At 38.1% G+C, this 12,500-nt stretch overlaps 2 protein-coding genes across 2 annotated transcripts in view; one reads left to right on the top strand and one right to left on the bottom strand.

The window, feature by feature from the left end:
* Window positions 1–6,384, top strand: part of LOC137967981 (calaxin-like) — an 8,131-nt gene extending 1,747 nt beyond the window's left edge. Inside the window, exons 3-7 of the mRNA XM_068814596.1 lie at window positions 1,248–1,352; window positions 2,057–2,142; window positions 3,906–3,971; window positions 4,103–4,207; window positions 6,021–6,384. Coding sequence (XP_068670697.1) covers window positions 1,248–1,352; window positions 2,057–2,142; window positions 3,906–3,971; window positions 4,103–4,207; window positions 6,021–6,122 — 464 coding nt within the window. The 3' untranslated portion in view covers window positions 6,123–6,384. The remainder of the gene's footprint in view (window positions 1–1,247; window positions 1,353–2,056; window positions 2,143–3,905; window positions 3,972–4,102; window positions 4,208–6,020) is intronic.
* Window positions 6,385–7,603: 1,219 nt separating this feature from the next.
* LOC137967982 (uncharacterized) overlaps window positions 7,604–12,500 on the bottom strand; it is an 11,567-nt gene continuing 6,670 nt past the window's right edge. The window contains exons 4-5 of the mRNA XM_068814597.1: window positions 11,563–11,641; window positions 7,604–9,185 (exon numbers count right to left, since the gene is read on the bottom strand). Of these exons, the coding sequence (XP_068670698.1) occupies window positions 9,094–9,185; window positions 11,563–11,641 (171 nt within the window). The 3' untranslated portion in view covers window positions 7,604–9,093. The remainder of the gene's footprint in view (window positions 9,186–11,562; window positions 11,642–12,500) is intronic.

Raw genomic sequence — 12,500 nt, 5'->3', positions numbered from 1 at the left:
CACAGATGGGGGAGTAGCCTGTGTACAGCTGCTTCCTCCCCTCAGGGGTAAATATGTCCAGGATTCACCCTAATTAAGTGCCCCCTTGCTTTTTCCCCCAATTCAACATCACCTTTGTCTCGGAATACGTCACAAAGTGTCCCCAAGTGCTGCTCAACTCCTTAAGGATAAACTACTGCATTTACCCTGACCTAAAAATGACGTTAACCTTTTTAACCTAACCTTACTCTTATAAATAAGGAGAAAAATCTTAGACTAAAGCTGATGATACACGGTGCAACATTTGTTGCTCAATTAATGTTGAACAATGTTGCACAAACGTGTTGAACGGAACAGAGCTGATCTCTATTTTTGTTCAACATTGTTCAACAATGTTCAATGTGTTGAGTGGCAAATTTCAGCATTCAACACGGCATGACACAAGTCATTTGTTGAATAAGAGCAGCAGCATTTTGTTGATCAACAAATGTCGAACTGTGTGTTTATCGCCTTTCTAATTTAAAGGGACACTGACTTTGTGTTGGATATCATAATTGGGTGTGCATCTAATTAGGGTCAACCCTGGACATAAGTGCTCAGGGGAAGGGGTGGTGTAAATGGGGGAATCAATACTAACAGTTTTGATCGATGCAGGCTCTGTTGTCAAAAAAGGCGACGCTGTAATTATTTCAAGACCAGGGAAAAACATGAAGTGTCTTCATTTGATCAAAGGGATCTCTGGCTCCTGAAATACACCTCAAATACATTCCTTTACAAAAACGAAGTCTTGGGCTTTCAAGAGCATTAATTTTATTACTGATGCATAGATCAAACAGGGGGCTTGTGAACTTCATCCATCTTTTCCTGTAATAGTATACAAATTGAAGTGTTAATCCTTGATAGTTCATTTAAAAGTAATCAATTAAGTTATCCGGTGTCATCCATACCCTATTAAATAAAAGAGTGTCTTTTCACACTTATTTCCTTTGAAGAACATTTTCACATCAAAATTAGTTTTTATTCAATGGTATTAAACCATGCAGCGCATACTCATTAAAGATCTTTCTCGATTCATGCAGTCTTTCTCGAGAACGCCAAAATAGAGCAAGCAAAAGAAAGTCTCTGCTAGCAGAGTGTGAATTATCAGGCAACAAGTTCAAAGTACTGATTGAATTAAAATTTACAGAGTAGTAAACTTGTACTAGTTAGTGGTAAAAGAGGTACCGGTACATGTAGCAAATGAATATAATGCTTTTGTTTTGTTGTAGTATTTAAAGTTTTTGATGAAGACAATGATGGTAATTTGAATATGAAAGAGTGGGTGTGCGGAATGTCAAAATTTCTTAGAGGAACATTTAAGGAGCAAATAGATTGTAAGTATAAAGTAACAACCAAATTTTATTTTTAATAACACATTTCTCCAATGGATGCACACCAATTCTGCTACCCTGGGTGCCTGGATGAATTTCTTTTCCCTAGGTCCCGGATATGACATTACAAGCATCGAAGGCAATGGCGGAGGACTGGAAAAAAAAAACCTTTGGTTCCACAAGCCTCAGTTCCACGCAGAAAGGCATTTTTAAAACCATTTGATGCCTAAACTGGCCTAACGCCGGTCCAACGCCAGACAATTTTACTTGTCAATGTGTTACACTCATTGAAAAACCATGTCCCTGTTTCTGCCACAAGCCCAGAGCCTCAGTTCTGTGCAGAAAAGCAGTTAACCCCTTGATGCCTAAACCAGCCTAACACCGGTCTAACACCAGACTATTTTACTCGTCAATGGGTTAATCACTCACTGAAAAACCATGTCCCCATTAACCCTTTGCCGCCTAAACTGGCCTAAAACTGCCAGACTTGGTATTTTACTCTGCCTAGAACGCCAGAGTACATGTATTTTACTCTGTCTAATGCCAGACGATTTTACTCGTCAATGGGGACCCTATAGGAGTCAATGGTTTAAGATATCTCGTCAAACTAGTTTTGGCCTGCCAAGCTTAAGAATATTGAACGTCAAATGAATGACATTAAGAAGGCTTACCCAACCCTTTTTGTGTTCTCCCTTTCTTTAATGTAGTTTGTTTCAAGGTGTATGATCTGAACGGTAATGGCTACATAACAAGAGAAGCAGTTCAGCACATGCTAAAAGACTGTATGGTCAAGGTAATACAAAATTAAGACAGTGTACTGCCAATAATATTGAAAGTTGGTGTGCACAATGTGGTTTTTTTGTAATCATTTGTAAAAATCTCAACCTCTCTTAAACAAGTCAGCACACAGCTGTAAAAGAGTAATCCGGTTTCCAAGAAGACATCATGCAAACAAAATGCAATTTAAGAAAGTAAAATTAACCATAGGAAGTACTGGTAGATGTCAATCCTTTGTTGTCAGAAGCCTTATCTTCATCGACAGTTCACCATAATAATAAAATATCACAAATGCCAGCCAATAAATTATTATTGTAAGTTGTGACCTTGCACTAATAATTAAGATCCCAACGAGTCTCATAAGCATGCACAAAAGAATGACAAAAGGAATTGCTGCTTGAAAGCGAGACTTGTTGGTTTAATCCATTGACTCTTGGGTGTGTGGGTGTGAGACTTAAAAATAATTTTACTCTCACACATCTAACTCCAGCTGATTGTACTCGTCAATGGGGTAAGGGGGGGGGGGGGGGGGGGGGTTTGGGTGCTTCTGGAGTCAATGGGTTAATTTTACAAAGTCTTCATTCCTTTATTGGTGAAAAATGCACATCAAGTTTCAGCAGTCTCCTAACTGTATTGGGATTTAAAGAAAACCCATAATAGTATGAAATTTTCTTTTCACTGTAAATTTGCAAAGTAAAATATTATATTAATTATGCTGGGCACTCCATCCAGGAGCACAAATGTCAGGATGCTGCCACATCCTGGTAGCCCAGCCAATTTGAGCTGGCCACACGGATTAGGCTTACATGTAGTTAGGACCCTAGATCTCATGCATTTGTCTAAAGTTATGCATAATAAAGGAGACACGTTGTCAGCTTTAGTTTTGAGTGGTGGTAGGGGTTACCGGTTGTTACTCCGGAACCTCCCTGCATTGATTAGTAAAATCGACTGGCGTTAGACAGAGTAAGTACGTGTCAAGTGCGATGATAAAATCTGTAAGGGGTAGTGGCTTGTCACGCTTGTGCACGAATTTAATTGACGTTTTGTTTAAAATTTTAACCGTGGAAGGTGTTTGTGAAAGGCCAATTTTCGAAGAAAACATGCCTATAATAAAAATTGCAGTACGAATTACATCAATAATAATTGTAACTTTGAGTATAAAATTTGTACAGTACAACTGCTGCTTGCAGCCAGTCATGTATGCTGAACACTGAATTCAGAGGAATTGGTTTTTTTTAAAATATGTATTCTACATGTGTGTAGTTCTCTTTTTGTTTCTGAATCATTGAGAAGAACATACCACAAAGTAATAATTTATTATTAACCCATTGATCCCTGAGAGTGACAGTCTTTACTCTGTCTAACGCCAGACGATTCTACTCGTCAATGGGGGGTTGTCAATGGGGGGAATCCTAGGGCGGTTGAGGTGTGAATGGGGCATTTAATACTAACTTCTTACTAACCAAGCGCGAGGGCCGTACTGGGGAATATTGGACCAAGGTCGTGGCAGTACGGACCGAGGGCCAATATTCCCCAGTACGGCTCGAGCTAGCTCGGTTAGTAAGTAGTTTATTATATGGCTTTTTAATTACCTTTTGCTTTGTTTTTGCAAGCCCGTAATCGGCCCGTGGGCATTACGGGAGAATAATGCCCTACAATTCAGTCACAATTAGCCAATCAGAGTGCGCGTTATATCGGCTACAAACACAAGCCATATAATAAAGTTTGTTAATGACTATTGTCTAAGAACAAATAAATAATATTGCTTTCCACTTACAGTCACCTACAGAAGAAGATGCAGATGAGAATGTTAAAGATCTTGTTGACCAAGTTTTTAAAAAGATGGTAACTAATGCAACCTTTGTCTTTACTTAATAGAGAACCATTATAGTCTATTGCTTGCAAAAATACATTAATTTTTAATAACTTCTCAGTGTCATGTTCGTTTTTTCAATTTTCTGAATTTTGCTTTCTAGGATGTTGACCATGATGGGAAAATATCCCCTTTGGATTTTAAAACAACTGTTGAAAATGAAAAGTTATTGTTAGAAGCATTTGGAAAATGCTTACCAGGAGAAAAGGTATTAGATATTAGATATGGTAATCAGCGAGCCCAGTTCCTTACACATCACCCAACATTAAAACCTACAGGAGAGAGTGTATACTGAGTAAAAGGCGACCCTCTTCTATTGCCTTTTTTTTCAGTGTGTTCACTTTGATCTACATGTAGGGGCAAACAACAAAATTACCAGTGAGAGATCAATTGAAACGTAGGAACTGATTGTTTCATCACAGGCAGACCACCCTCTGTTGGTGTTGCTGTTATCAATCTGTAGAAGGATAAATACATTACGGCGGTTGTGATTTGCTCGGCAAATAATTCAATGAAAGATGAAACAAAGTGTCAACTGAGTCCTGTGTTATGTTGTTGTCATTCAGAGCTGTTTGAGGTGTCATTTTGCGAGATCTGTTCTTGACTGACGGTTAGAGAGTCAAGAAAATTGACAAGGTACGCAGCACCCAGCTGTTGACCTTGTCTTGTTCAAGCTAGAACTGATGCCAAACCAGTGAAATTCTCACCTTAAAAACACCAGCATCCAATTGATTAGGGATGTCCCCATAACTTTGCCAAATTTGAGGTTCATCTTTCTAAAATTCACCGAGAACGGCGATCCTGAAATCCATAATAAAGCGTTCTCAACATGATCAGTACAAGAAACCAGACCAAAGGAATTGGAAGCATTTGAATCTACTCGAATTTGCCAATCAGTGCAACGCAACCAAGGCAGTTCCCAATGATCGTGTTGCACTGATTGGTAGATTGGAATAGATTAAAATGCTTCGAATTCCTTTGGTCTGGTTTCTTGCACCGATCATAGTGAGAAAGCTTTACTATGGATTTCAGGATCGTCTTTCTCAGTAATTTTCAAAAGGTGAAGTTCAAATTTGGCGAAGTTATAGTTATGGGGACATCCCTAAATTATGGTGTTTTAAGGTGAGAATTTCACTGGTTTGGCGTCAGTTCCAGCTTGAACAAGAAGAAGTCACCAGCTGGCGGCTGGGTACTGCCTACCTTGTCAATTTTCTTGACTCTCTAACCATCGGTCGAGAACATGTGGATCTCACAAAATGATGCCTCAAACAGCTCAGAACGACCAAAACAACATAACAGAGGACTCAGTTGAGAGAACGCATGTTTTATGAGTCAATGAGTCAATGAGTCATGAGTCATGAGTCAATGGACTCACAGTCAATATAGCAATAATTTGTTGATTAAGCCTTAGTAAGCCCTCGTTTCAGTGATTAGGCCATAAGGGCTTTTCAGGGCCAATGAAACACAACGAGCAAAAACGACAGAACACAACAACAACAACAACAACAACAACAACTGTTAAGAATCCCAACTGGCCAGAGGCAAACCAGTTGGCCATTTAAGAGTGCGGTTGAGAAGTTGAACCCGGGGACTACCAGGAACAAATTCAAGGAGTGGTCAGACGAGTCTTGAACCCCGGAACTCCGGATCTCAAGACAAGGGTCCTAACCACTAGGCTGCACTGCCTCCATGGTAACAGCTAGGCCACAGCCAATGAGCCATTCAAAGCTTGTAATCTGATATTAGTTGAAAATTACACCATCAAGCAAGTGACCTACACATGTATTTGACTGCTGGTGGTTCTTGTTAAGCAAAGTATTTTTTTTTTAATCCCTGCATCCCATGTTGACGTATATTATCTAGCATTTTCCATCCTGTTCCCTGTACTTTCTCTTCAACCTTTTTCTCTGTATTTTGTACCTTTGTGTATTGCCTTTCTCACCCATCCTACTGAGGAACAACAATAATATCAACAAACACTGTAGCTAAAACCCTCACGCTTTTTTTCCCCATTTGTCTAGGAAGTAACAATCTTTGAACGAATGTTGCCCATATTTCAAACAGATGGAGATCTTGCAAGAAGCCGACCTCATGGCCCTCCTCAATCTTCCATACAAAAATGACAACAACAGGCTTTGCCTTTAGATGTTTTGAATCCATTGTAACTATCAATAATGCCTCCTCAGGCTACAGGCTATTCTAATGAGTTACACTTGCCAATGTAATGCAATACCAGGTGATTCATAGTCAACATACCAAGTGTAATTATATAGAAACTCCAAAAGATGGCCTCAGTGATGATGTATTTTGTTTACGTCAAAAAGAAGTTGGTACTGAAACTAAGTTGGCTTATTTGTCGTGTAAATAAAGATGTCAATACATTGAGTTGTGTTTTTTTTAATTTTATGTGTATTTTTATTTCATCTATCAGATAGGTCCCAACGGCGTGTGCCTGATTTTTTTGCCATCTCATATAATTTGATTTTATAAACAAGGGTAATGGTGTAGGCCTCCAAAACGAATCATGGTCGTTAATTATCTGAGATTATTTTAACAGTTGAACCAAATACATACATTGTAGTACATGTGATTGCAAAGGTAGCACTTTCTGCCCAAAATCATCTTTAATTTAATTAAAGGCCCAAGTATTAGTTCAGCTAGAGTTGAACCCATATAAGGAGGTCCAGGATTCAAGCTCAGGAGCTAGAACCCACTTATTTTTTTAAATTAAGGAGTAGGGAACATTCAATAGTGCACAATATATTTTTTTTCTCAAAGAAGCATTTTTGGTTGTGTTCTGCTGGGATCACCTGTTTCAACCACAGGAAGAGGTTTATGTTAAAGCTTGCAATTTAAGTTGCCAAATTAAAGAGAACACGTGTTCAAGACTGCTTTAGATGAAAACAGTGTAACCCTGGACTTGGAAAAAGTCGTTCCAAAATTCTCTGCATGTTGCAAGCAGCTGGAATCATGTTTGACCACTTTTAAAAGCCCCTGAAGACAAACACAAACGCTACCCATTCTTTTCAACTATTTCATTCAAATTTTAAGCTGATTGAAAAAACCTTTGATGGTCATCACCAAAAAGAATGTCCTGAAAAATTCCAACCAACTGAAATGGTTGATATTCCTACGAGACCACATGCGCAGCCTTTGACTTACTCAAATAATGTGAGATGACAGAACATGAATTCCACTTGTGGAAGGCAGAAATGTCCACTGCAGGTAGTTTCATGTAATTTGTCATGAGGAAGCTGATCCAGCAAGGATGCTGATTTTATGTGGGTTATTATGTAAATCAAACTTGAAAAAAACTCATATTAGGTTAGAGAAACCTAATATCAATTCAAGTCCACCTTATGCAAGCCAAGAATTTGCAGATCCACACATTTTCGAAGTAGAGAACTGTACTTTTAAAGCTGATGGCTAGGAAGGCCCCCAATTTTTTTCTTGTTGAAACCTATAGAGTAACAACATCCATCGACGAGAAAATCATCATTTGGGGTCCCGCAGGTTGTGTAGGGAAACTACAATCTTACCAGTGTTAGACTTTGCAACACCCCACTATAAAACACCAGTTAAAATCATCAAATTCACACCACTGTGCAGCAAAAATATGATAAGTTTATTTTTTACTTTCAAAATCTCTTACCAAATGACTAAAAAAAGCAGATGGATCGATCAAACCTCTTTGGAAAAAGGCTCTTTCATTCTTTTAAAAAATCTTGAAATCAATCAATCAATCGTTTATTCAACCCTACTGCAGTAACAACTGAATTACAGGGGGCGGTCGCGACACACATTTTGAAATTTAACAGTCACAAAATCATCAAGTCTTTTGCATTTGTCAGTAGAGGCATGGTACAATTGTGAGCCTGAGCGTAAATTATAACCGTGGTAATAAACCATTGGAACCCGGAAGAGACTACTACTACAATCTTCTTGGTATTAATTTTTTTTTTCATTATATCTAAGCACAGAACTCTCCACTCAGATCTGACAATGACACATTTAAGCAGAAACGTAAGGCTATAAAAACAAACTTTTACAGTAGCTTCAAATTCTTGGGCTACAATAACTATGATAAAGACAGTTTAAAGTGGCTAGGTCACGCTATTTTAGGTAATTTTGTTTTAATTAAATTATTTTGTTAATTATGAGCTCTAAACGTCAAATTGGCAGAGCAAGAGTCTTTCATTTGCAAAATCATGGCCACATAACAACTGAGAATGATTTTCTAGCTTTGTAAATAACATTCTAATATAGACTGATTTAATTTTGAAAAACGGTGGGCCGATGTTTTTCAAATTTAATACCCAAATTCAATCCATTTCAATCCTCTCCAGTTTTGTCCATCCATGTCCCTTCTTGGCTTCCCTGCTTTTTGTTAGAGATCTTCTATAGTTTTGAACAGTTATTTTGATATTTTAGTTAATTCTATGACCATTCGATCAGTGCTGAAATTGCCTAAAATTGCGTGACCTAGCCCCTTTAAGCCAGGTGTTTTCCAATAACATTTAGTAACCAGGTTTCTGAGAGTTCTAGACTATTACTTGCAAGGCAATAACCTTGGGTAACTTAAAGTCCTTGTTGGCAATAAGAGACCTGTTCACTGTGTCCTTTAAAAAATGCTGACATCAAAACATCAATATTTTTAATTTTCAACGTGTTAATCAATACCTCGCAATATTATTATTATTATTATTATTATTGTTAATGAACACTGAACTTGAGCAGACCCATGGGGTTATGCATACTAGGTGGCTAGTTCTAAATCTCTTCAGAGAATAATATTGGGGCCATCAAACACACAATCCAGGCAGACAGTCCTAAGACTTGCCTGCATGAAAGCGCTAGCACCTCGTGGCCCAAGTGACTCTAAAGGGAAGTCCTACTAGCATTCTGAAGATGCCAGCAGTACCATTGAACAGATATTGGGTGAAATGTAGTTCTTTCTACGGCAATCACAGTGCAAGTCCTGGATTAATTAAACCTTCCGATAATTGTTAAAATTCACTATAAAGAAAAGAAAGGTGTCCAAACTTAAGCTGCAGCATCACCACCACATCAATAATTTTGAGCTTCTTTATTAATTCAATACTTATCACAGTTGTGTGAGCTGTACTGTGTACATATCTTGTCACTTGTTTCTTCAGTGTATTTTGCAGCTTTGTCAAGGCCAGCACCTAAAGGACAAAAATGTCAATGCTATGTACAGTGGAACCCCATTCATACGGTCATCAACGGGTCTAAAAAAATTGGTCGTATTAACGGGGTGGCCGTATTACCAGGGTAGGGTGAAATTCATGACTAAAGGGCCGTAATGACAAATTTGCACTTCCAGAACAACTTTTCTCTTTAATAAACAACAGGAATGTACGTACAGTAATTGTATAAAATACTTGAAACTTCGCTCAGTAGGTAAAACACTTAAAATTCCAAAGTGTACTGTATGCTCTGAGTCTACGATCAAAACAAGAACAGAACTTGCTGGAATGAGGCGGAATAACACCAGAATGAAATGAAATGAACGAGAATGGTACCGGAATATACTGGAACGAGCTGGAACACTTCGATCACGAGAAAAATTTGACAGGTATATCCGTCGCTAAATAAATAATAATTTGTTGTGCAAGTAATCTTTTTTTTCGTGAGCCAAAAACAGTAGTAAGAGAAACAGAATGTTATTCTAATTGTTTTTGTAGACCTATGGATCTCAGAGGCGGCTTTTACTGTGTGAGTCAGAAAACCCATGAACATTTTTATTTCATTCTGACAGGTCAATTGTGTATTGACCAATCACAATCAAGTTCAGCAAACCACAAACTAATTACCGTTGCTGCTTGCCTGCTTCCCACAACCCACAGATATACGGAAATAGATTTGTGTAAACGGCCAGAAGACTCTTTTTCTCTTCCCGATTGTTGGCAATAATCCCATCGCACCTGAACGCAGTGTTTGAAGAAAGAAGTCAGAAGCACAGAAAAAAGATCGATCGTTGATAATAATTATATTTACATGAAGAATTGTGAGAACATATCGTGACTCGTTCCAAGCCTTGTTACTTCCCCTTTAATGTAAACTGTTTTTTTTTCTGTCAGTCTCTCTATTGTTACACTTATTCATTCACAGTCTAGAATGATAAAATTACATTTTGTTCTTTGTCATTCCGGTCCACGCTAATCACCTGGATTCTGGTGTCCTTCTGGTTTATTCTGTCTTATTCTGTTGTCATTCCGCATTGTTTTCAGGTTTATTGCGGTACCATTCTTGTTTATTCCATCTCATTCCGGTGTCATTCGGTTTTATTCCAGAGTCATTCCATCTTGTTCCGGCATATTCCAGTTTATTCCGGTATTTTCCGCTTTATTTGTGTGTCCTTCCGCCTCAAACCGGTGTCATTCTGACTCATTTCGGTATATTCCTATACCATTCAGATTGTTCATTCTGTCTCATTCCGGTATATTCCGTTCCGTTCCGTTCCTGTGTTTAGTAATGCCCAAACAAGTTTACCATGCCCAAAATAGGATGTCGTTTTCTAAATCTTTTTCTTAGTATGGATGATTTTAGTACTTATATAAGAAAAATACTGTTAGCTTGAAATACGCTCAAGACATGAATTGGAGTTACAAAGATGACATCGATTTTCTCATCACTTTTTGTATCAACGGTCGCTTATCTATGCATTGGCTTCACTCTTTCTCGATTGTTAACATTGACATTCTTTTATAGCACAAGAGCACAAAGTTACCTTGGCATGACTTTGACTATGCAGGTACTTTGGTTCTAACATATCAACGACATGTAGAAGAATCCCACGTACATGTCCATACTTCGTTCTAGCGTGCTAAAGTGCAGAGGGACTGAATACGATAGCTCGTGTACGTCCCGCATAATTCGTACTAGCGTGATAAAGTGCAGAGGGACTGAATAAATTCCTGCGAAATCGGTCGGTCCCGAACGAGGTTAGTTGGGCTATTTTGAATATGAACAAAACAATGATTTAAAGGCAGCCATTTTTGCATAGGGTCTATGCTTATTTCCTACCAGCCAATCAAAACGCATGTCTGACAACACATAACCAATCAAAATTCGCGTGATGTCACAGCCGTGTTTACATACTCTCATCTTAACACAGCTATTGACCAATGAGAGTGCACATACTATCCTAATTATTTTATAAACTGTGATGATCTTAACTTTCACTACCTTGTACTTTCACTTCACAGTACACAATAATTTATTACACCTATTTAGAAATCACTGGTATCCTTGCAATCTGATTGGCTCTAAGCAGTGCTATTTATTTACGAATCACACTATTATTTTTTTGCTCTAAATCGCACTATTTTCCCAGCCAAAGGTTTCTAAATGGATGTATTAATAAAGTTAATAATTTAAATTTGTGTAGTGCAGTATTGGTCTGAAATCATACTTGACTGTGATTTCAAATCGTACTCGTCCGATTTTGAAATCACACGTATGATTTCAGACCAAATTGCAATCCACTCAGTTCAACTACCATCACAAATGTGAGCTCTCTTACTCAAGATAATATCTGACCTGTGATCAGGTTATGAAGGTTGCAGTAATTTGTGCCAAAATCCAGTACAGCATACCAGATTTCAGAGGTGGAATAGCCCTATGAAAGAAATTATTGGTCATCCATAACATGCCCCTTTATTTTTTTATTGTAAACACAGGCACCCCAAGCTCAGTGTGGGGGAAAGCCAACAAGGCCAACAAAAATATAAGAATTTGCATATAATTATTACGTGAAAAAAATCCTCAATCAAAAAGCCTTCCCTCGTTGCCATTGTGGGTACGTACATGTAGCTTCCTTCCTGTGTGGTTATTTTCCAGATCCAACAAGATTTGAGCCACTTTCCAATTTCTTGGTTTGCCCACCATACTATAAAATACCAAGGCTGCACATTCTATTCTAGGGAGCCCACCAAACTGAGTCAAATATTCCAGGATAAAATGTTCCCACAGTCACAATTCCACGTCGGAATCAATTGACTTTCATTTCAACCCACCATCAACGCAATAGCAGTCCTACAAGCGACCTCAGGCGGTAGTTTGTTCTCTTGATTGCAAGAAGACACCTCCTGAAAGATGTCCTTGACGCTTAAAGGGGCTACAGTAGGTTACACTATTTTAGGTAATTTTGTTTAATTTTGTTAATTATGAGCTCTAAACGTCAAAATCACGGCCACATAACAACTGAGAATGATTTTCCAGCTTTGTAAATGACATTTTTATACAGAATGATATAAATTTGAAAAAAGGTGGGTCGACATTTTTCAAATTTACCCAAATTCAATCCATTTCAATCCTCTCCAGTTTTGTCCATCCATGTCCCTTCTTGGCTTCCCTGTATTTTGTTAGCGTTCTTTTATAGTTTTGAACAGTTATTTTGATATTAGAGTTAATTCTATGACCATTGGATCAGTGCTGAAATTGCCTAAAATTGCGTGACCTAGCCCCTTTAAGTGGTC

Source organism: Montipora foliosa, chromosome 8 (genome assembly GCF_036669935.1).
Source record: "Montipora foliosa isolate CH-2021 chromosome 8, ASM3666993v2, whole genome shotgun sequence".
Classification (NCBI taxonomy): domain Eukaryota; kingdom Metazoa; phylum Cnidaria; class Anthozoa; order Scleractinia; family Acroporidae; genus Montipora; species Montipora foliosa.
Note: the sequence above shows the minus strand (reverse complement) of the source record. Positions and strands in the feature narration are given on the sequence as shown.